General features: G+C 43.9%; 2 protein-coding genes across 2 annotated transcripts in view; both read right to left on the bottom strand.

Moving 5' to 3' along the window:
- Window positions 1–3,816: 3,816 nt before the first annotated feature.
- Window positions 3,817–4,194, bottom strand: LOC129522738 (mitochondrial import inner membrane translocase subunit TIM14-like). The gene is given in 1 exon segment (XM_055345071.1): window positions 3,817–4,194. A coding segment is annotated over 1 exon segment (378 nt).
- Window positions 4,195–10,010: 5,816 nt separating this feature from the next.
- Window positions 10,011–24,033, bottom strand: part of CHAT (choline O-acetyltransferase) — a 46,418-nt gene continuing 32,395 nt past the window's right edge. The window contains exons 10-14 of the mRNA XM_055345590.1: window positions 21,934–22,056; window positions 18,795–18,936; window positions 18,586–18,648; window positions 12,047–12,184; window positions 10,011–10,280 (exon numbers count right to left, since the gene is read on the bottom strand). Of these exons, the coding sequence (XP_055201565.1) occupies window positions 10,011–10,280; window positions 12,047–12,184; window positions 18,586–18,648; window positions 18,795–18,936; window positions 21,934–22,056 (736 nt within the window). The remainder of the gene's footprint in view (window positions 10,281–12,046; window positions 12,185–18,585; window positions 18,649–18,794; window positions 18,937–21,933; window positions 22,057–24,033) is intronic.

Below are 24,033 nucleotides of genomic sequence, written 5' to 3'. Positions count from 1 at the left end.
GGCCCGCCGCCAGCGTGGGCTAAGGCGCAACACACACTGCCTGGCAACTGCGCAGCAGGGCCTTGCGAGTGGGTGCAGCCACGCGGGGTGGGCGGGGCCAGGGCGGGAAGGGGTGGGGCTTGAGGAGCCTTGTCCCCTGCTGAGCGCAGGGAGGTCCCTTCCTGGGTACCTATACTGCCACCACTACCAAGTGCAAGAAAGGGGTGGTGGTAGTCGGAGGCGACTTGCTTTCTCACCCTCACAGTCAGGTAAACAGGACATTTCTGCCCTGTAGGGCGAGTATCAATGATAGATAACAATAGCCAACATTTATAGCCGGTGACAGAAATTATGTATCAGATGACATGCTGAATACTTTCCATATATTATCTCATTTCATTATTTTACCATCCTTATGAAGGAGGTTGTATTTCGTACTTTGTATTTACAAAACTGTGGATCAGAGGGGCCGCGTAACCTTCCCAGGTAAGCCACAGGTGTAGGATGGATTGGAAACTCTTGTAAGGTGCCTGTGTATAGACTTTTTTGAAAAATCTTTTTTTATTTGAGAGAGCATGACCAGCAGGAAGAGTGCCAGAGGGAGTGGGAGAAGCCAACTCCTTGCTAGCTTGGAGCCCAACGCCAGGCTCCACCCTCGGCTCCATCTCAGAACTCTGAGATCAGGACCTGAGCAGACCGAGTCCCTATTGGTTTCTTTTTATTTATCTTGCCTTGGATTTGTTGAGATTCATGAAACGAATTTAAGTCCTTCTGATTTGGAAAAATGTGAGTCATTATCTCTTCACATGTTGCTTCTGGTTGTATTTTCTCACTTTTCAGGGACATCAGATAAATATGTGTTAGACCTTCTGACTATATTCTTTATGTCTCTTCTGTGTTTTTCCTCTTTTCATTCTTCTTTTGCATTGTATGTATATATGTGTGCATACATTCATTCATTTTTACATGTAATCTAGTTTGATAATTTTCTCTGTAGCCATGTCTAAACTGCTATTAAAGCCATCAATATGGTTGGGTTTTTTTCAGGTATTAATTTTTTAATTCTAGAATTTTAGTTTGATCCTTTTTCAAATCTGCTGTGCCATCTTCTATAGTTTTTGATTTCTTGCTGAGTTTTTAGGTTTGAGGTTATCTTCTTGATCATAGTAAAGATACTTATTTTATAGTCTGCTTGAGAATTCACTATCTGGAGACCCCATGTGTCTTTTTCTGTTGTTATTTCTGCTGGTGTCTGCTTATTTTGTCTATAGTTCTTGATTTATTTTAATTGTGTACTGGATGGACATTGCCTTACAAAAAATTCTTTGTAGGAACAATTTGAGGCCAAGGGTGATGTTATCTTTCTCAATAGAAGACACCTACCACTGCTTGCCAGTTCCTGGTAACACCAGCAAGCCAGGATTATTTTAATAGATTATCTTAATACAGTTTCAGGGATTGAGATTATCTGAGCCATCCAGATGGCTTGAAACTGGGCTTCAGTCTATGAGGAGGTTGATTCATTTGTATTTTATCCTCATTCCTAGCCCCAAAGAGGGTGGTGGCTTGCCAGGACTCCCCCTGGGTAGTGCTGGAGTCCCATTTTTGTATGCCTAACCCCGCAAAGACTCAAAATTGCATCTTATCTTCTAGGTTGTTTATTCAAGATCACTAGATAGCCCCAGAGTAAAAGCATCGCCAGTGTTATGCTTACTTACTCTCATCCTTTCTCTGATATTGATCTAGTTGGCTCTTTTAGGATTTTTAAAAAAGATTTTATTTATTTACTCATGAGAGAGGCAGAGAGAGGGAGGCAGAGACACAGATTGAAGATTGGAGATTGAATCTAGAGATCAATTTGGGGAAAATTAACATCTTTCTGAGGCCTTCATATTCATGACCTTGAAGAACCTCTCCTTTATTTAGATCTTCTTCAGTGTCTTTCAATACAGTTTATAATTATCTGTGTATAGGTCTTCATGTCTTTTGCTAGATTTATTGCTAGGTTCTATTATAAATCATGTATTTTGTATTGTGATTTTATTGTTTGCCACAAGTGTATAGAATAAAATTGACTTTTATATATTGATTTTATATGTGACTTTGATCTTTTTAATTGATTTCTGTTATGGTGTATAGTTCATGTTTTATGCAGATGTTCTATGTCAAGCTGATTTCTAATTCCTTTTATAATGAGTTTTTTTTTTAAAATTCTGAATGACTGTTGAATTTTACTTAATGCATTTTCATGATCTCTTAGAGCAGTCCTATATTTTTATTCTTTAAGCTGTTCATGAGTAAATGACATTTAGCTATTTTCTTTTTTTTAAGCTATTATTTTAATTTCAGTTACTTAACATACAGTGTCATATTAGTTTCAGGTGTACAATATAGTGATTCATCATTTCCATACATCACCAGTGCTCGTTATCTTCTACTATTAAACTACTATTAATACTAACTACTATTAAACCTGACTTAGTGGTGGGTGTATTATTTTTTTAAATTTTTATTTATTTATGATAGTGAGAGAGAGAGAGAGAGAGAGAGAGAGAGAGGCAGAGACACAGGCAGAGGGAGAAGCAGGCTCCATGCACCGGGAGCCCGACGTGGGATTCGATCCCGAGTCTCCAGGATCGCGCCCTGGGCCAAAGGCAGGCGCCAAATCGCTGCGCCACCTAGGGATCCCTATTTTTTTTATATACTGTTAGAATCTGCTACTGTTTCATTTAGGATTTCTGGATATTTATGCATGAGTAAAATGGACCTTTAGTTTTTCTTTTTTTTTTTTTTTAAAGATTTTATTAGTTTATTTATGAGAGACACAGAGAGAGAGGCAGAGACACAGGCAGAGGGAGAAGTAGGCTCTTTGTGGGGAGCCTGATATGGGACTCGATCCCGGGACCCCAGGATCACGACCTGAGCCAAAGGCAGACACTCAATCACTGAGCCACCCAGGTGTCCCAAGTTTTTCATTATTGGATTTCCAAATCTGATTTGGATATTAAAGTTATACTAGCTTCAGAGAATAATAAATAAGGGAGTATATGCAAAGAGGGAATATCCCCTTATTGATTTTTATACACAATTGAAATCACCACTTCTTTGAATATTTTCCAGGGTATGTCTACAATATTTTACATTCCCTCCCTTCTTTCTTTCCTAAGTGGGAAGATTTTAAACTAGTGCTTCAGTTCATTTAAGATTTATAAGACTGTCCAGAAATTTTATTTCTTCTTTCATTAGTTTTAGTAAGTTATATTTTCCAAAGAATTTTTATCTAAGTTTTCAAATTTATTGTTATGAAGTAGTTGATATATTCTCTGGTTATCATTATAATGTCTACTGTAGTCGTATCGACTGTTTATTCATTATACTATTTATTTCAGAATTTCTCTCTTTTTTAAATTGGTTTTACCAGAGGCTTGTCTATTTTGTTATTCTTTTTCAAAGAACCAACTTTAAAAAAATATATTTATCACATTACATTTTAGTTATGAGTTTATCAATATCCCCTTAGATTGGGGGCTCCTTGAAAGCCAGGGACTGTCACATTTTGCCTTGAAATAGGTAACAAATTATTTGCTAAATGAATAATGAACAATATTTTTATTCAAATAATATGTATTTATCCATTATTTCTGAGGGTTAAATCTCTAAATATTCTATAAGCTGATTTAAAAATACTCAAATTCAAAGAAGAAACTTATACCAAAGCTTTGTTTTAGCCTGTGCTAAATCATTTTCAAAATTTGTAGCTTTGGGGCATTTTATTATAAAAACCTGACACTTGTACACATAAACTAACAAGAACTTATAATTCATCACACATTTACTTCATTTTTTAGCTTGACCTTTGGGTAAATCTTTAGCTTCAGTGATTTTGGCTGCTATATAAGGTCCTTTCTGGGTCCCTTTTTGGCTGCTATTAAGTCCCTTTTCTGGGTGACTTAAAAGCATAATTCATCAATGAACATCTTCTATTTTTCCTTTATTGGCAGTAAGGCTTATGTCTAGTATCAATGCTGCTTCTTGTTTTGTCATTTTGGGTTCAAATGCATCTCTATCATAGCCATCACTGAAGGCAGATTTTGATAGATTTTGAAAAACTTGTTTTACTTGAGGCTCTATTTGTTTTATGGCTTGCAAAACATAATGCTCTGCAAATCCTGCAGTAGCAACAGTCAATCCAACTGCTACCACTGTACAGGCCATGACTCTGGCTCGGCTCCCCAGCCTCCACCGTGTGCACTGTCAAAGAACCCACGTTTCTTTTGTTTAGCTTTTCTCTTATGTTTTATTTTCCCTTTCATTGATATTTGTCTTATTACTTTCTTTTTTTAAATTTTTATTTTTATTTATGATAGTCACACAGAGAGAGAGAGAGCGAGAGAGGCAGAGACACAGGCAGAGGGAGAAGCAGGCTCCATGCACCGGGAGCCCGAGGTGGGATTCGATCCCGGGTCTCCAGGATCGCGCCCTGTGCCAAAGGCAGGCGCTAAACCGCTGCGCCACCCAGGGGTCCCCTTGTCTTATTACTTTCTTCGAGTTTACTGTTCTTTCTACTTTTTTTGAGTTTACCATAGGACTCTTCACTTGCTTCATAAGTTATACTTACCTCATCAATTTTTAGTCTATCTTCTTTTCTGATGTATTTTAAGGTAAAATTTTTCCTCAAAGCATCAGTTTTGCTTTATCCCAGAGGTTTTGATATCAGGTAACTTTATTATCATTCTGATTGAAGTGTATTTAAATTTCCAAATTTCCAGCATTATTTCTTTTTTGACCCAAGAATTTTAGAATAATGTAGTTCTTTGATTCTGGAATATCCCTAATGATTTTCTCACCGAATAATGCTCTCCCCCTATTCTCTATTATCTCTTCTTCCTGAACTTTCACAGTATCTTCCCTGTACATGTATCTTCCCTGTATTTTTATTTTGTTGTAATGATCAATTTTACAGCTTCTCTGAGTCATCTATTCTCTCCAGCCTTTGTGATATTGATTCTCCTATTTGTCTTATCTGCTGCTTTACTTAATACACACCTGTGAGTCATTTCTTGTGCTACTTGTATTTTTTGACCATGGGTTCATCTTCCATAGAGTGTTTTCCCTCTCTGGGTGTTTGGTGTTTCCAGGGTTGTGGAAAGTGGTGGTTTTCTGTTTGATTCTGCTGAGGCCCTTTGAATCTTACTGATTTTTTTTTAAACTATTGGCTTAGAATTCTTGCTTTACAAATAAGTTGTATAAACCCAGATTCCACATCTACATATGGCACAAATTTATAAATTTATTATTCCAAATTTCCCTGGGCTGATGGGAAGAGTATTTCCAGTCTCTTTTTAGGATTGGGACACCTCTATGAGGGTCTGGTTTTGTGCAGAGAGTTGAGCTGCATCTCCCACCATGCGTAGACTGAGGTCATGTTCTCTCAACTTGCAGGGGTGGTAAACCCTGCGGTCAGCCACTGAGTTTGTGTCTGGTCTGACATACCTTTAGCTCCTGTTTGCTGCTTGATTTTGGATATTCTTCTCTCTGTAATGTGAGGATTTATTTTCTTTCTTTGACCTTGGTTATATATTTAAAGAATTTTCTCTTGGTGCTTATGTGTTTTGTTTTGTTTTGTTTTAGATTTTATTCATTTATTCATGAGAGACACAGAGAAAGAGGCAGAGACACAGGCAGAGGGAGAAGCAGGCTCCCTGTGGGAAGCCCCATGCGGGACTCAGTCCCAGGAACTCGGGATTATGACCAATCCAAAGGCAGAGCTCAACCACTGAGCTACCCAGGTGCCCCTGTGCATATGTTTCTATAGGCGGAGGAAACCCTTCTGATCATTTCAGTCTCCCATTTTGCTGCTCCTTAATATAAGAAATAGAGGTCGAGGACAGAACCCTGGGGTCCAATGACAGATGAGGGACAGAAATAGGAAGTGAAATCCCACAAGGAGATGGGAGAAACAGTAGAAATAGAACAAGGAGAGCGCTGGTCTTTAGGAAACAGGGAGAACAGCTTTTAGTAAGGCTCTCTTATGTGATGTGAGGCCAGCTTTTCCCAGGGATAGCATATTGTTCATCCTGCAGACTCAGAAGGCCTCTTTGGAAGGAAAACTCAGAGAAATATAAAAGAAATATAAAAAGAGGAGGATCAGCTGAATTTATAAAGGGAACTCAAGGCACTGGTTCTACAGCCCCCCTCCCACTACCAAGGAGCACTGCTTAGGATTAATTGGGGAACTTTTGGTTGTTTTTGTGAACCTGGGAGGGACTCTTTTCTGCATTTTTAGCTAAATATGCCAAATTCCACCCCACAGGACCTCCGGAGACGACAAGGAGGCTGGTTTGCCTGTTTGGAATCCTATATTGTCTTCCTCTTGTTATTTTAGGGCCACATGTATATACATGATGAATAAGAGCAAACCCACATTACTTGGATCCTGTTCCTTCCTAATCCCACCATTCCTCTTGGAATGTTCTTAGCCATTATCTTTTTGGATACTGCCTTTTCTGCATTCCAATTACAGAAATTCATACAACTTTAAGGTTCATTTAGGCTCTGATTGGAAAGCATTTGGGCTTCTTTTTGGAGGAATCTCAGTTCTGGTTCTGTGGATCTTTGTGGCTGCAGAGGAATGTATCTTGCAGCTTGGAATATATCTCTGGGCTGTGCAGAGTGAAGGAACTTGTGTGCCATGTACCTGAGTCTTCAGTAAGAGACTTTTACATCATTTTCTAAGTTTTCAAACAAGGACAATCTATGTCATCTCATCACAACCCTGGAAGTGGGTAATGCTGATGTCAACATCCCCATTTTACAGATGAAGAAATATGGCTAGAGAGGTGAAATGACATCCCCAAAGTTAGAGATAGAACTGGATTTATACTTCAGGCATCCTACCTCTGAGCCTGGTGCTATTCCCTCCACTCCATTCTGTCTGTGCATGTTTGTGCAGGCTTAAGTGGAGACACCCATCCCTATACCCAGGTTTCTGCCAACCTGATCACAAACAGCCTGTGAACCTCTCTGCCCCTCACTCTTTCCCCATGCCACACACTAGGAGAGATTACATTCCTTCCTCCCTTTCTCTCCTGGCCCCTGTATCTTTCACACATCCACCACTGCTGCTAACAGACCTCAGACAATGCCAAAGGAATGGTTGACCCAGTTCACAGAATTCACAACAAAATCTATAGCATTTCTGGGTAGAAACAATGGCTAACACCATCTTTCTTGGCATTACTTTTTATTGAATACAGATTTACAGTCTTGAAATATCTTGAATATAGTGCTTTCAATTTACGGTTCTTTAGTCATACATATATTTCTTTAAAGCAAAACTATAACTTAAAATTGAAAGGCTATAAATACACATGTATATATTGCCATAAATCTAGAATAATTTTATAAAAATAGAACTAAAATGTCAACTTTGTATATTTTGGCAACTTAGCAGTGTTGTAAGGTGGCCACAAGCATTTTTATTATGCATCACTGCCCCAGTGTGACTCTCTTCAGATATCATTTTCCATCTCTTTGGGGACACTTGGAACAGTATCTATTACCAGGATCCCCCAGAGGGATGCCCATGGCCATGGCTTAGCATTGCCTTTGCATAAAGACTCAGTGCATCCATCTGTTCTTGGAGGGGGAAGACCAGCTTCCAGATTCTTCCTCAGAAAGAGGAGGTGTTCCCTCCTGTCAAATGTCCACAATCCTACACTTCTTGAAGCCCTCACAGTGTATGGTTGATACCTGAATATACAGAGTCAGTTTCCTTTCCCTATGCTCAGAGAATGATAGATGTGTTTGGTTCTTTCAAATCAGTGTAAAAAGTCTGAAACAAATTCATCCAAACAGTGGGGTAACATCTTCCTGACAGTGAACATGAATCCCCACTTGCTTGCGCAAGGCCCCTTACACATGTGCTCTGCAATCCTCACAGCCTTGCAAGTTTGGAACATTCTTGTCTCCATCTGATGACAGGGAATTGAGTCTCTGGGCATTTAAGTCTCTTGGTTAAGATCCATGGGGTTGCCTGACCCCCAAATCAGAGATCTCTCTGCCTGCCTTCAAATCCATGGAGGGAACCAGAAGAGAACTCAGATCTGTACTGTGGCCATTTGGTGAGAACGGACAAGTGGCTTTGGGTCAACTTACAGCAGGTAGACAGTAGTTCCCCAGATATTCCTAGGATTCTTGGGCTGCAACTTCCCAAGGAGAGCAGGAAGGTGGATGTCTGTGGAAGAACTATGGACTTACAGACAGTGCCAAAATCTTCCAGATCACCCAATAGGGATCCTCAATCTAAAACCAGGGCTCAAAAAATTGACTGCTTGGGGTTGTTTGTGTTTTTGAAGAGTTGAGCAAAGGTCATAATGCCAGCTGCCCCCATCTTAGCCTTGCCTTCAATACAGGTCAAAGTGCAGAAAGCTTGCTCAGTGGCCCAAAGGGGCATGTGCAGGGTCCCTGGGCCAGAGTGCAGTGCTTAGAGTGCTGCAGAGCACAGTGAGAATGGGGCGAGGGGGCTTTTTCAGGAACCCCCTGTAGGTTGCACAGCAGAACTCAGTGTGGTGAGAGCCAAGCTCTGTACCTCCTCTAGACAGAGACAGACTGCCTCAGCTATTTGCAGTTTTGATTTTCTGGTTGCTTTCTGACTTTTGACTTTTTAGATTTACCATAAAAATATTTTGCAATGGGGAGTGCCTCTCATATGTCCTGGATGATCACAGCCTCTCAGGACAAACTTAACTTTGGCTCTGTGCATGATCTACCTCTCAAGGCTGACTCTGGACATAGTCATTCCCTCCTACTGGCCCTGCTCCCCTCCAGCGGTCTCTTCAAACTGCTCCATAACTGCACCCCACCCACCCACCCACTGCCAGGCCAGGGAGAGCCCTGCTCTGTGTTCCTCCATGTGAGATTTGGTTAGAATTCCTAGTTAACATCCTCCACATAAAGGAGCCCAGCTGTCTGCAGGTGGATGCTTGGGCCACTGAGATCATTTTCTGAAGTTAATGTCACAGTGTTTTGTTTTTTTTTTTTAAAGCCTCCCTTAAGAATGAATAAGACAAAACAAATAAACAACAACAGAAAATCCCCAAAGCAACCCTCTCTCTTCTCCTCAAGAAATCAGATCACCTGTAAGGGTATGATTCCTGTGAAGGGGAGTGGTGAAGCAACCAGGAAAAATGTGAGTGGCATTATTCTTGGGGAAGCAGACTGCTCCTTCCTCCATCTCTGCTGCTTGGCAGGCATTGTGCTGTTTACTCATCCAGGACTCGCTGGTGGCCCCAGGGAAGCAGAGCAGCACTACTCCAGTGTAATGGCGGATGAGTCTTTCTCCCCTATCAGAATAGCAGGACAAGACTTTCCAAACTCAATGGAAGGCTGCCCCTGGGAGACGAAAGGAGAAATGCGTTCTGGGGCCTGGGTCACTATATTTTAAATTAACTCTGTGTGTGTGTGTTTATAGGGGATGGGGTGTTTACAGCACTATATGGCTCAGTGCAGGCCACCCTGAATGCCATGATTGCACTGCTTTGAATCTGAAAACAATACTCCCTACTCCTCCGCAAGAGAAAAGAGGTAATGACCTGAGTTAGCTTTCTTCATGATTCATGTAGGTACATTGAATGTAATAGGGTGACTCATTCTTTTTTTGGGTAAAACATCACCTGGACCCTCTAGGTCTTGCTAGAGAAGAAGACACCACCATTAAGCTTCTGAGGCTATGGAGGGAAGGTGGTGTAGACTTCCCCATCTCACCAAGGTTGCCTCAGAGCCAGGCTGGTCTATTTCCCAGTACACAGGCCAAAGGACAGTGTGACAAATAAGGATAGTCTCAATGTCTAATGAGGGACACTTTCCTCCCAAGACTCCTGCTTTGCGTGATGCCTCAGTGTGGTCTCTGTGTTGGGCCCTGAGGACAGGGGAGCTACCCAAAGCTAGGGAGAGGGTTGGGAGCAGGGGTTTGGTAGGGTCTAGCAGCTGAAGAATTTTGGGTTTGGGGAAATGAAACATCATGGCAGGAGTCAAGGTTGGTGCCCCTGGATGGGCCTCATAGCTTTTTCTTTTGTTGCCAGTGGCTTGCCCACTGTAGACTGTGGCAGACTGCAGAGGTCCCTCATTTCAATGAGGCTTTCTTCCACTGCTTTTGCAAACTTGGTAGAAGAGGTGTCTTTGCAGCCATGAAAACTGGAGATGCAGAAAAGGATGCTCTCTGGCTGGGGGTTGTAACAGGCACCATACCCGTTGGGTACCACAGGACCATAGCAGCAAAACATCTCCATGGTTGTGGGCACCTGGAGGAGAGGACAGGTCAGAAGCTGCTGGTTCTGAAACGTAACCTGTGAACTTGCTAGAATACAGGGCATTTTCAATGATCCTGAGGACTCAATGGGTTATTTACATCTCTATTTTCCACCTGGGCATTTGACTGAACCAAATGAACCAATTACTTCAGCATGGATGGTCATAGCCAGAGTCATAATAACAAACCCAACTAACTGCACAATATCATAAGAAGAGGGTCCATAAGCCACTCCCTGGTGGGAAATCTGCTCTACATGTGGGGTTAGAATCTCCCAGAGTGACCTGTGCTGGGCCTCAGGCTGAGTCTCTCCTTCACCTGGGATGAGAGGCTGTTGGAGGCATTGAGGCAATCAAGGTAATTTACTCAATGGCACCCTGGTGGCACCCAACGGTTGGATGGCTTCCCAGAGGGAGTAATTTATGAACAGAAGGAAATCTGGCCTGTCTTCTCTGTCGATTTTCCCCACATCCTTAATTACTGTCAGTATTGCCTGGCTGGTCTGATTTTCTCCCCACAGCCTGGCCATGCACAATTACCCAGCGTTGGGCATTTCAGGGATTGCCATCGACTGGAGTTTTAGTTATACACCTAATACGTTTTGAATTCAGAGAGCTGAAATTTTGTAATCAGGATCACAAATCAGGGAAATATGTCTCGGATGGCATTCAAGCCATAAATATGTTCATTTCCAGGTGGGAGAAAGAAAACAAACAAACAAACAAACACCAAACTACCATACTGGCTAATCTTATTAACGAGTCTTAGGGGGAAAAATAGAACACATTCTTGGGTGGTTGCAGGGTGGAGCTTGTTTTTACACCAGGGCACCGTGTAGTCGGGCCTTCAGAACTGACACTGGCCATTTAAATGGGGCAGAACAAACCATTAGTCTTGCTAATAGAGTCACCTCTTTGTCAGATAAATTTGCCGTGCGATAGCTGAAGGCTGTAAAACCGTTCCAAAGCACTTTTTGCCCATGGATGGTTTCCTGAAGAATTTATATTGTGTCCTGTTCTCGTTTATTCGCTTCTGTGAGCTCACTGCTGTGATGTCAAAATCAAATCACTGAGTGGGCTTTTATCCTCAAACACAACTTTATTAATCCTTCTCATTGCCCAGGTTCATCCTTTAGCAGATGAAGCTTTAGGGAGCTGATGTTCGAGGGTTCTTTCCTAAACTGCCTGCCCTTCTCTGATGGATTTTATTCTGTCTTTGTCACAATGGTCCTCCCACAGGATGGGCCTGTAGCATTGTTTAGGAGACCGTGGGGCTGGCAGCTAATCACCTGCCGTTGGTGGTGCAGCCCTTCACAATAATGACCATGACCTGTTTGGAGGGTCCTGTCCATGCCAGGTACTGGGCTAGGCTTTCTACTCAAATTGTCACTTTAGTTGAGCCACGACTTCACTCTAGACCTGTTGGGCTTCTGAGCCTGTGGCCATCATGGTGGAACACCACCCCTCAAGTAACAGAAAGATAGTACGATAGTTAGGACACCCTTTCCCATCTAGTCCACCTCTATTAAGGTGGCATCCATGATCACACCCATTTAAATGGTTGGGAAACCAGCACTCTGAGCATTTAGGTCACTTAGGTCATTTTACCAAAGGTCACGCAGCTTGTGAGAAGCAGAGCTGGGACTTGCCTGCCTCCAGCCAGTGGGCTGTAGTCACTGACTTATGCTAAATGGTCTTTTAGAAAGGCCACTGGTTGCACTAAGTGGCCCCTTGGGTGACAACTGCAGTAGGGCTGTACCTGGCTGGTTGAGAGGATGAACCGGTTGCTCATCAGGTATGTTTCATCTGTGAACATCTCAGGCAACTCCTTGCATGTGTCCCGGGCCAGCTCCCGCAGCGCCAGCAAGTGGTTGTCGATGGCCATCCCTGTTATGGCCTGGGTAGTTGAGGACAAAGGACAGGAAATGAGGCAGAGGCTCCTGTGCCCTCTTCCCTTGCCCCCGCCCCTTCTCTAGTCCACAATGCTAATAGCTACTGCTAGGGCCACAGCTTGCACTTACCCAGTGCTTGCTGCAGATAATGTGTATGAGTGGCCGCCCAGGACTGACCACTCTACTACTCAGATCCTTCCTATGTGCACAAGGCAAATCCAGAGCAGGCTGGGTTCTAAAATGAGCGTGCCTGAGTTAAAGGTCTATGAGTCTCAGTATCCCCTGCCTCTCAACCCCCGCACAGTCATTGCTGACCATACACTGCGTATGACCACTCACATGGAAGGGGTGGGGTGGGCACCCCTACTTACTTGTTAGGCAGAGGAGGAGTCTGGGGAGGAAGATGAGTGTGGGCCCTGGTGAAGCAAGGAGAGGGCTGCTCAGACTGTCCCTGGGCACTCTTACCACAACCAGCACTTAATCCTCCAGCAGGAGTCCAAGGAATGAGGGATAGAGAACATTAAGGTCTGTTCCTAAATCTTGGTTCCTATTTCATGGGCTCAAAATCAGTTCAACTAAACTGGATTTACAATCAAAGTAATCATTCTGAGACAGGAACTAGAGGCTCTGCTGATGTTTGCAAGGGGAAAGCTTATTGAGTGAATAAAGATTTTTTTCTTTTTATCACAAGCTACTTGAACACTTATCAAAGGATAAGATAATAGCAGTGGAGACTCCAGAATGAATATGTGGGTAGAACTCAGAGGTGGTGGTGTGGCTGGAAGTTGGGCAGTGGGGCCATGGTACTCATTTCATTTCTTTCCCACTTGAGGCTGCATGTGTACACACAAATTGGTTTTGCTTGGATTACATGTTTATTTGGGGCAGTTTTGGGAGCTGATGGAGATTTGACTACCTCTGGTCTACAGTCCTAATCTCTGTTCCACATCAGGGTAATTGTAAATCTTGGGAGGTTCACAGTTATGTAAGGTGGCCACTTAAGCTGTTAAAGCCCCACTTAGGAGGAAGCCTCCATCACGATGAACGTTGTTCAAGTTTACAAGGCACGTTTTGGGATTTGACAGCTGTTCTTTTTCAGTGGAGAATGAATGCATAAAGATGATTCAGAGGCCCCAGTCTCTTCAGATGCACTTAATTATAGGCTGAAAAGCCATGTTATACAACCACAGCTCACTTTTAGACGTGCCCTGTTAGGACAGGGGGGACAAACTCGGAATCTGTCTAGAAGTGAGTGGACTTCTAATTTCTCTGGTGACCTCTGCTTAATTGCCGATTTGTGTAGATCTATAGAAGCAGCTGCTCTGTGCAGCAGCCATCTCCCCGCCTTCACCACCTGGAGCTCACTGTAGCAACTGGGGTTGATTTAACAGATTGTTTGGATTAAGGCCATGAGTAGTAATGAGTAAAATGATTCATCGTTCAGTCCTTCATTCATTCAGGGAATCTTACTTGAGCATCACACTATGTGCCCAATGCTTCTGGGTGCTGGGGGTGGAGGGTGTCATGAAGGAAAAGCATAAGGTGCTGTGAGAATCTGTGATGGAGTCTCTGAACCACACTTGCTTCTTCACTGGGATGTCCTTCTCCCACTACCACAACCAAATATAGCTGTCAGAGAGCTAAAGCTTTCCTTGCTTCTTTCCCCTGTCCCTTACTCCACACAGCCAACCAGGCACCAGACTCAGCACAAAGCATTTTTATAGCCCTGCCCTTTCCACCCCCATCTCTTTTATTTAGCTGTTCTCATCAACTTAAAATAGTTAATACAGCCGAACCCTAGGGCTTTACAAGATATTTTTCTAAATCTTTCATAAGCATTTAAATTATTACCAAAATTATATATTTATATAGTTTAAAACCCCAAAGAAGCTAAAGAGTTCTGTCAATTTGCCAGGTCTGATTCCTACTCCACAGAGGCAACCATTTTTAGCTATTTAATTTTCTTAGTTCTAAGTAACAGTCTTAGGCTGCCATCACTACATTTTCCAACTTTATCTATATCTTCTTGTTATAGAAGATGAAACTCTGGCTCTTTTATACTCTTGCTCCCCAAATATCCTTCCATTCTCCCATTCTCTCAATAGAGTTACATTTAACTCTTCATTGTTTGATCGGTATTCAGTGTTGACATGATTATAATTATGCAAGTATTCACAGGGGAGTCTCATGGTGTATTATGATTAGATTTCCTTTCTTACTCATCTTTGGTTTTCCTTGGAATTGACAATTTTTAAATGATTAAATTATGATTTCCCCCACTTGCTTACCTTTCTATGTATCTATAACTAATTGGTTCTTAAGCTGTCAGTCAGAAGTGTAAAACTTTTCTTAATACATTCAAATAAATCAGATAGCTTATCAATTTCATCCCACCTCTCACTTCTTGCTTCTCTATGGTTCCTATGTCTGCTGAACAAATGTCAACTTGGGATCTCCCTTTACTTTCATCCTCTTTCTCTCTTTCTTGTGTTGAACCTTCTGATTTTTGGAGCCCATGATTTCTTTTATATTTTATCTCTTACTTTAGGTCTATATCGTCCAATAGTTTTACAAGAAAGAAAGCTTAATAAGTAAAACTTTTGAGAACTTGTCTGTCTGAAACTTTCTTCTGTCTTCAAAGCTGATTATAGTTTAGCTGGGTATAGAATATGCATTAAAAATCACTTTGCCTCAGAGTTTGAAGACATTATTCCATTATCTTCCACCTTCCAGTGATGCTGCTGAGAAGTCCAGTTACACTTTTATTTATTTATTTATTTATATTTAGTATATTTTTTATTGGAGTTCGATTAGCCAACATATAGCATAACACCCAGTGCTCATCCCATCAAGTCAGTTACACTGTTATTCCTGATCTTTGACCTTGATTTTTTTCTGAGAGATTTTAGGATCTTCTCTTTGACCTTTGTGTTGTGAAATTTCCTTGGTATGAATATTTTAATCTATTATGCAAGGTACATGGCAGACTTTCTCAATGTCTTGAGACTCTCAATGAGACTCAAGCTCATGTCTTGCCAATTCTGAGAAATTTTCCTGAATTATTTTGTTGTTCCTCTCTACACCCATTTTTTCTTCCTGGACATTTATTACTGGGGTTTTGATCCTCTGGTACTGAGCCTTTTTTCCTGTCCTGTATTTCATTTCTTTGTTTTGTTGATATTTTGGGAAGATTATTTCATCTTTATCTCCAAATGCCCCCATTGCATTTTTTCTACTGTATTTCTCCCCAAAGTTATTTTTATTTCTTCCAGAAAGATTTTTTTATTTTCATGTCCTTATTAATGAATGCAACAAGTTCATTATCCTTCAGAGGATCTCAATTATAGTTTTTAAAAATGTTCTCCTGCTTCCTGCCTTGTTTTAATTTCCTTGAAGCTTCTCTTAAATTATTTTTATTTTTTTCTTAAATTATTTTTAAAAATTAAACAAAAATTTAAAAATTACACAGAAATGTTTGTACTGGTTTCCATGTTTTATATTAGCAGATCTCCTCAATGTCTGATGATTTATGGCTATTTGTTTATATCTCAGAATAAAGCATGAGAAGGATGATTAGAAGATACACGTGTAAGCCTGTGTTTGCCATCTGGTAGACTTTACTGGGAAGTGAGCCAGCCAGGCTGTTTCATTGGGCACCCCAGCTATCAGTGTCTGTGACTTTGTTCTCTTGGCCTGGTCAGTCTCACCACTGAGAAATCCTCTAACCTCATGCTTGGGGAGAGGTGGTAATAAAAGTACTTCCCGGTATACCTGGAGCTGAATATGTAGACTTTGATTAATCACCCTGTTTAGTTTGATTAACTTTCCCTGAGCTCAAGCTGGTGTTCCCAAATCTAGAGTCCTCTGTCTTCAACTTTTCCAGAGCTTCTAGACTACCATTGAGAAAGGGGAAGGTAGTGGCCTGGCTGCATGGGGTAGTAGAAAGGAGCTGAGGTTCTAACTGCTTCTTAAATAGATCATCAACCAATCCTCTTCTTTTCAGCCCTGTATGCACTTGTATTTTTGGTGGGTACCTCCAATGACTGAGCCATTCTGAGGTTCTGCAGTACGATTCATTGGGCTCCTGGGTCTCCCTTACTATTTGCTTGGGTTTCAGCTTCCTCTGGTTTGCTAAGTCACTTGCCATCTCTTCTACTTTCCAACTCTAAAACTTTGCTGTTCCCTCTTTTCCCATTCTCTTTGCCTAGTGTATTCATGGCTTAAGAAAACCCCTTCACTGATATTTTTGAGCATGAGAGAGAGAGGCAGAGACATAGGCAGAGGGAGAAGCAGGCTCCATGCACCGGGAGCCTGACGTGGGATTCGATCCCGGGTCTCCAGGATCGCGCCCTGGGCCAAAGGCAGGCACCAAACCACTGTGCCACGCAGGGATCCCCCCCCCTTTTTTTAATTTTTAATGTCCACTGTGTTTAAACAGAAGTTGGTGTCTTCCTCTTCAATCTCTTGCCCCTGCTCTATGTCAGTCCTTAGCTCTACCAAAATATTACATAGGTTCCTAATTAGTGTCACTGCATGTTGACAGACCATCCCTGCTCCAACTTTTCTTTCTTCTACCTGGTCACCAGAGTAAACCTTGTGACAGAAATATCCCATATCATAAACTCCTCTGCTCCTCTGTCCTTTGCAAGCTGCACACACTGAACTACTTGCTTTTCCTCCAATGTGTCCTATGCTTTCAAGATTCTTTGCCTTTGCACATACTGTTCCCTTCTGGGGCCATTCTTCTCTTCTATGTCCACCTGACAAGCACCTCTTCAACCTTCAAGTCTCATAGCAAGTACCACTTCTTCTGGGAAGTCTTCCTGGATTTCCCAAGCAGAGGAACTAGCTTGCCCCTCTATGCTGTCTTCTACTTCCTGAGAGTTCTTTTCACACGGGATGAAATTTATCATTTAAGGGCTTTTCCTCCCAGTTATTCCCTAAGGACAGGATTTATGGACTTCACCTTTAATTCCTACAACCCAGTGTTTGTCTGGCATAAAGCAGGAAAGCCAAAAATACTCATTGAATACACGAGAGTGAGCTTGATTTTTCCCCAAACAGAATGAACACTTAACTCTTCAGATGAATTAGGAACCTGGTAACTGAATTGGAAAGAAGTCTACATTGGCTAGTTCTACAACCCAGATAATGCATTGTACTTATTTTCAAGTATATGGAGTGAAAATCAGTCAACCCTTTTTCTTTTCTTTGTTTTTTTTAAAAGATTTCATTTATTTATTCATGAGACACAGAGAGAGGCAGAGACATAGGCAGAAGGAGAAGCAGGCTCCCCATAGAGAGCCCGATTCGGGACTCAATCCCAGGACCCCAGGATCATTCTGCTGAGCCACCCAGGCATCCCAGTCAACCCCTTTTCATAGGTTATGTGATCCTTCAATGGCTATATCAGAATGATTTTCAATTAATATACTGATGACCAGTCCAAGTAGTAGCTTATTTTCTGTTGTTTGTATGTAAATTATGGCTCTGCCATGCTAGAAAACAAACTATTTCCCTAAACAAAACATTTCCTTTAAAATTTTGATTTTGGGTTGCCTCAGTGGCTCAGTAGGTGAGGCGTCTAACTCTTGATTTCAGCTTAGGTCATGATCTCAGGGTTGTGAGACTGGGCATGGAGCCTGCATAAGATTCTCTCTCTCTCCCTCTTCTTCTACCCCTCCTCCTCTGCTCTCTCTCTCTCTAAAAAGAAACAAAAGTAAAAATAAATAAAATTTTGATTTCACTATTAATCTTGAGCAAAGAATTTTTATTCATAAGCAATGTAAATTAAAAAAATAAGAAAGCGAAACAAGCCCTAGGTGGCAATAAATACTGCCTCACCTGCAATGATGAAAGGTGTACAAACCACTACAGTTTGCCAGGCTTGGCCACCATCCCTCACATTTGACTTCTCCTGTTGTATAAACTGTAAAGTGCTATACATATATGGTGCTATTATTATCATTATTGTCTTTTCAAAGACCATTCATTGTATTCTTTTTTTTAAGATTTTATTTATTTATTCATAGAGACAGAGAGAGAGAGAGAGACAGAGACACAGGCAGAGGGAGAAGCAGGCACCATACAGAGAGCCTGACGTGGGACTCGATCCCGGGTCTCCAGGATCACACCCTCGGCTGCAGGCGGTGCTAAACCGCTGCGCCACCAGGGCTGCCCCCAGTCATTGTAGTCTTATAAAATCCATGTAAAAATGAGTGCTGTGTTACACAGTTTCTAAAAATAAGAAAAAGACTCTGAGACACATGGCTTTGGCTAAGTTGCTGGTTAGTTGGTGGCCCAGCTCCCACCCAGGTCCTGTGCCATGGCCCTATGCCTGCAGATCCAGCTTTGGGCTCAGCCCACAGTCATGAGCTCCCCCAAGAAGAGGCACTGCATCACTCACCATGACTGTGTACTCAGTCTGGGCTCGGATGGCATCCTTTAGGAGCTGCAGCTTCTCTGAATCCTGTCAACAGACCAGAGATAAGGCTTTAAGGAGCTACTCAGTGACAAACAAGCTACAGGAACTGGCTGTCACGGAGTTCAGCTGACAGGCAGCCCACAGCTGCCTTGCTGGCCTCCTAGAGACTCCTCAGGCAGAGCAGGACTTACGGGCACAGCAGCTTTGTGGTCAGTAATGGCTTTCACAAAACTCAGTGCCTCTGGAGTCGCCGATCGAATGTTGTCCACACGGCCCTCCTGAAATCGGCGGATGGACGCACTCTCATAGGTGGGCACAAGTCTCCTGTGGAGCCTGTGTAAGATGAAAGATGAATGGCAAATGGTGTTGCAGTCTCAGGAAACCATAAACGCTGAAAGAAAAATAGCCTCTGCAGGCTTTATTTTTGCAGTTCTGACTCTACTTGGCATAGTATTTCATTTTAATGTTAATAGAATTCTAGAGGAGATTTCCTAAAGATGAGTGTCAGGGAGTCAGTAATATGAAGAGCTATGTATGCTTTCATATACTCCTGACACTGTGTGGATATAAAATAAATAAGTGACTGGTAACTTTTCAAAAAATCCCAGTCTGGTGGGAAACCTAGAATTTTCTTTGAGACCTGATGAGTGTTTGATTGAAAGCACAGAATGGAATACTTGTGTAATTAATCATTCATACCCTTGAGGGAATCTTGTTTTATTTAGAATAATTCAAGCATGACCTGTGGATTGAGGCAGGGAGGGGGCTTTAGTCATCATGAGTGGAGAATGCTGCATAGACCAGCCTGTCCCAGGGCAGCTGAGCTTCCAACAGACCCATGGGTGCCATGGCTGTGCCTCTCCTCCCCGTTGTCTGTGACAGGCTCCCCACACCAGCTAGGGAGAGTCCGTTGCTTAGGCACGTGAACCAAGTGAGCACTCCAAGGCTTGCACACCTGCCTGGCACACATCTTTCTTATCAGTCAGTAAAGTCTTTGGTGTTAGTGGTGGGCAGGAGAAAGACACAGAATCACAGAGGGGTAGTGACAGCGTAACATCACACACAAGTCATGGTCCTGCATGCTGGCCTCACTGGGGCATGTATCTCCCATGTTGGGTCAGCTCTAGGAGGAGGAGGGCCAAGTGTGGTTCAGCACAGGGCTTGGCATTGTATCTTGGTGAGAACGTGAATAACTTTCTGTACACTTCTGTCTCCTTCCTCCTCCAGGAAGGACTCCGGCAAGGAGCTCACTTCCTGTATCTCTATGGCCCCTGGAGGCAAATGCCATGCTGAGCACAAAAGTAGAGGAAATCATTGGCCAGTCACTGATCAACCTCAATTTAGGCAGCTTTTGGGTTTCTGCTGAATCTAGGGGCAGATTTAAAAAAAATTTTTTTTTTTTTTGTTATGGCTTGGACTCTGAAGAATGTTCTCTAATGAAAGCAGATCCTATTTGGGCTGTTGGCTGAGCCCAGGAGCCTCTGGCCATGTCCACTGTTGGCCAAGTCGAGTGCCACAGAGATCACTTGAGGGTGGAGGAGGCGGTGCTCTGAGTGAGGTCCACTAGCCCCTCCTATTTCTGGAACTGAAATGCTCTCTGAAGGAACAGGTTCCAGCAGGACCTGGACCTCATGGCCCCTCTCAGCCACATGCCAGTATGAGAATGGAGACCATGGTTCTAGACACCAGGTGCTGCCACAGCTCAATGTCAGTGGGATCACTGTGTCTCCACCACAAGAACAGATCAGGTGGAGTGACATCAATCTTCTCCAAGGAGTCCCAGTGCTCAGAGTGGCTGAGGCCACTTCCTTTCCCTGTGAGTTATGACCCCTCTGGAGGACACTGGGATCTGGGATGCTGTGCCCACATGGGTGCCATCTGCTCACTAGTGAGACCTCCTTGCCCTGGCCTTATTGCAAAGTCACTCTATGCTCCCTCTGCCCCCATATATTGCAAAATAAAAACAGGTCCTGGTGGGGTCCTGTGCCAGTGTATGAGCTGTTGCTTTGGGAACAGTGGAACCAACAAGATCAGCCTTGTCTTGAGGATGATCTACTTTGCATTTTAGTTTAAGTCTCCTATAAAAGACCATTTGGCCTTCCTGCCTTGTCTTCAAACTCTACTTTTTTCTCTCCCCCAACTCAGAGCTACCACTAGAGAGATTTTTCTAAAGCACAGACCGGACTGTGTCACCCCCAGATAATACTCCTGTAGTGTCTTCTCAGGTCTGTGACTCAGTCCCTGATGCCTACTCTATGCCTGGTGTGTGAGATACCCAGAGGATCAGGTTTGGGAGAATGGTCTAGAAAACAAAATTGACAAATCAATGAACAAGGTAGCTCACATGAACAACAACTGCCATGAGAGAAAAAGAGAACACAATGTGATAGGCCAGAAAGCTGGGTGGTGAGGGGGTCTGAGGTGGCTGCTTTAGGTAAATGGGTCAGGGAAGGCCTCTGAGGGTTGACACACTCTGGGCAGAGACCTGAGGGATGGGAGGAGTTGGCATGTGAAGAGTGGTGGTGGCAGCAGGTGGGTGGGTGCAACGAGGCATAGCCAGAGTAAAGGGCTGGAGGCAGGAGAGAGCTTGGGAGGAGGGCCCAGCAGAGACTAGTTCACAGGGAGCCTTTCTAAACCTGGACTTTGTTCTACACATGGTGGGAAGCCACTGGGAAGGTTCAAAGTAGTAAGTGATAGAATCTGATTTGCATATTTCAAAGGCTATGATTCATGAAGCTGGGCATGGGAAGCAGAGCTCCCTGGGGGAACATGCTGCAGCTAAGCAAGCATGAGTTGATTAGGAAGAGGGCCAGTAGCCATGGAGCTGGAAGATAGAGGGTGGGTCTGAGAGACATCTGGAGGAAGAACATGGGGGTGGCATGGGTGAGAGAGGAGAGACAGGGATGAATCAAGGATGAGTTCACATTCTTTGACTTGACCCACAGGGGGATGGTGGTTCCATGTCCTTATCAAGAAACAGGACACAGCTACAGGGGCCAACGTGGGCTGGGTGAGGACAGGAGCAGGAGCAGTCTCCATTGCCCACCTTGTTAGCTCAGTGTTCCGGCTTTTTGAGCTCTGTGCACATGGGCCTTTGCTTGGGCAATTTCCTGACTGTGAGTCCTTCCTTCTCTTTTCTGGGATTGAATTCACACTTTGAATCCCAGTTCAGGTAGCACCTCTTTCCATGTAGCCTGCCCTGGTTGTCCCATCTTCTAAGCTCACAGAAAGTCATTCCTCCCTCCAGGATGCTTCTAGTCTCTAGAGTCTAGAGCAGTTTGTCAGGCAGCCCACCTGAGCAGAGTCATTCTGCTAGCAGGCTTTGCTCACCTGTAGAAGGCCAGCTGGAGGGCCACCTGGATGAAGGCATCAGGACTGCATTTCTGCTTCTTAATGAATGTTTTCCCGAAGATGTCAAACTTGTAAACAGTGAAGTCGAGATTCTTTACTATTCTGTGGAAGAAACAGAAGAGATGCTACTACATGCAAAATAGAATGCACACACTGCAAAGTCTAACCAAGTTGCTCAAGCTTGATTTATGACTCTCGAGGACATGGTCCTTGCCCACCAGGAACATAGGTGTCAGACAGGCCTTGACATACGGAAGTGGCAGATGGCATGCCAGATCAGGGTTCCTCTGAGCTGAAGAGGAGGCTTGGTTGGGCAGGGCAGTGGCCCTGCTTCTGGGGATGGGGGGTGGGGGTGGCTGGGGGCAGGGAGGGGCCTGGGGGCACTGGGACCTGGGAGACATTTGCATGGGCAGGGAGAACACTGCCCACAAACAAAATCCTAGAAGCCCGTTGCCCACAGAAATGGGCCTGAAAGAGGCAATGCATCTGTTTAGGAAGGTGTTTGTCTCACATCCTGATTCTTTTGGCATCCTGGCCACAGACCTGACACACCACTTTTGCCCAAGGTAAAGCCCATTTCTCAGATAAGCCTTATCTCTTCACAAGAGTCCTCCCTGTTGTTCTATGAGAAGAAATGCCTGGAGCCTCCCTGGTGGTCAAGGTCACCACTGCAAGGGCTGCTCATCTGGGCTTTGCTGGTAACTGTGAACCCATTTTACCTGGAAACTACTGCTGAGCTTCCCAGGTCTTTACTGCCCATGAGTCACTGTCAGAATAATAGGTCGATTCCCTGAGTCTCCACTGAGACCCCTGAGCACTGATCTCCCCCTACCAATATTGACCAGTCTCTCCCCCATGATGAGGCTGGGCTCTGGGCTGACTGTCCACTGGGGCAACATTTGGCAGGGTCCACACTATCTGTCCACTGGCTGTATGTGAATGCAGAGCCCTGGGTAGGCAACCCCAACCCTCCACTCACATACTTCCTCAGGACTCAGATGCTCTCCTTGAATTATTCCCCCTGCCTCATGGGAGCTGAGCTCTCAGGGGGCCGTGCCAGGTTCTGGGGACCCAGGGAGACTCATCCCTCAGTCCCCAGCCTGCTAGCCGACTGTCCCTGGACAGGCTGAGCTCATGGTCACACAGACACCTGGAAACCTCTTGCTCAGACTGTGCACTCAGACCCTTCAGGCAGCTCCTCCTGCTTTCCCACTTTCAGGCTTCTCTTGGCTCCCCAGCTCTGGAAAGAGAACTTTAGGGGCCCCACTCAGATCTCTGAAAGAGGAGTGGGCACCTTTCTCCATCCCGGGCTGGCCCGCCCACCAACCCACTCTCCTAAAGGGCTGCTCATCCCAAGAATAGCCCTGTAAGGTTGGATATTAGCACGATTTGTAGATGAACAGCCAAGGCCTCTCCGACTTTCCTGCCACAGCCAGCCAGCCCCCACAGCAGCTTGCAGCAGACTTGTCCTCCCTGCCCTCCGAGCCTGACCATGATCGCTCCCGCTCACCCGTGCTCTTCCCACAGTCTCCTCACTGGCTCCCTGAAGCCCTGCAGGGGCTCCTCCCCATAACACAAGACCAGCACAGCTCTTCACAACGTGGCCTCAACTTCCATTTAGTGCCTCTGTTCTGGCCATTCTCTCACTTGCTGGTTTCAAAAACAACCTGGATCCTCTATGAACAAGCTTGAACAAGCTGCCTTTCTGCCTCTTCTCCAGCTGCCCGCACCGTGAACTATCATCCCTAAAGCCCATTACTGCCAAGCCTTCCCACAGTGTCCTGGTGGAATTCCACTCCTGTGTCCTCTGTGGGCTCAGGCCTGTATGCCTTTCTCTCTGGTTTGGGCACTTACTGTGTCACACATGTTTAGTTTAGTTTAGCCTGCAGTGTGGAGGGCAGGCTCCGTGGCATATTAGTTTCTGTGTCCTCAGCCTTTCTATTATAGTCCTGGCACACTCACATCTTTGATGAGTGAATGAATGAATGAATGATGAATGAATGAATGAACGAATGCTGTTCACTGACTGAATGAGGGAATGAACAACCAAGGGCCAGATCTAATCCAGTTGCCAGCCTG

This window comes from Nyctereutes procyonoides, unplaced genomic scaffold (genome assembly GCF_905146905.1).
Source record: "Nyctereutes procyonoides isolate TBG_1078 unplaced genomic scaffold, NYPRO_anot_genome, whole genome shotgun sequence".
Classification (NCBI taxonomy): domain Eukaryota; kingdom Metazoa; phylum Chordata; class Mammalia; order Carnivora; family Canidae; genus Nyctereutes; species Nyctereutes procyonoides.
Note: the sequence above shows the minus strand (reverse complement) of the source record. Positions and strands in the feature narration are given on the sequence as shown.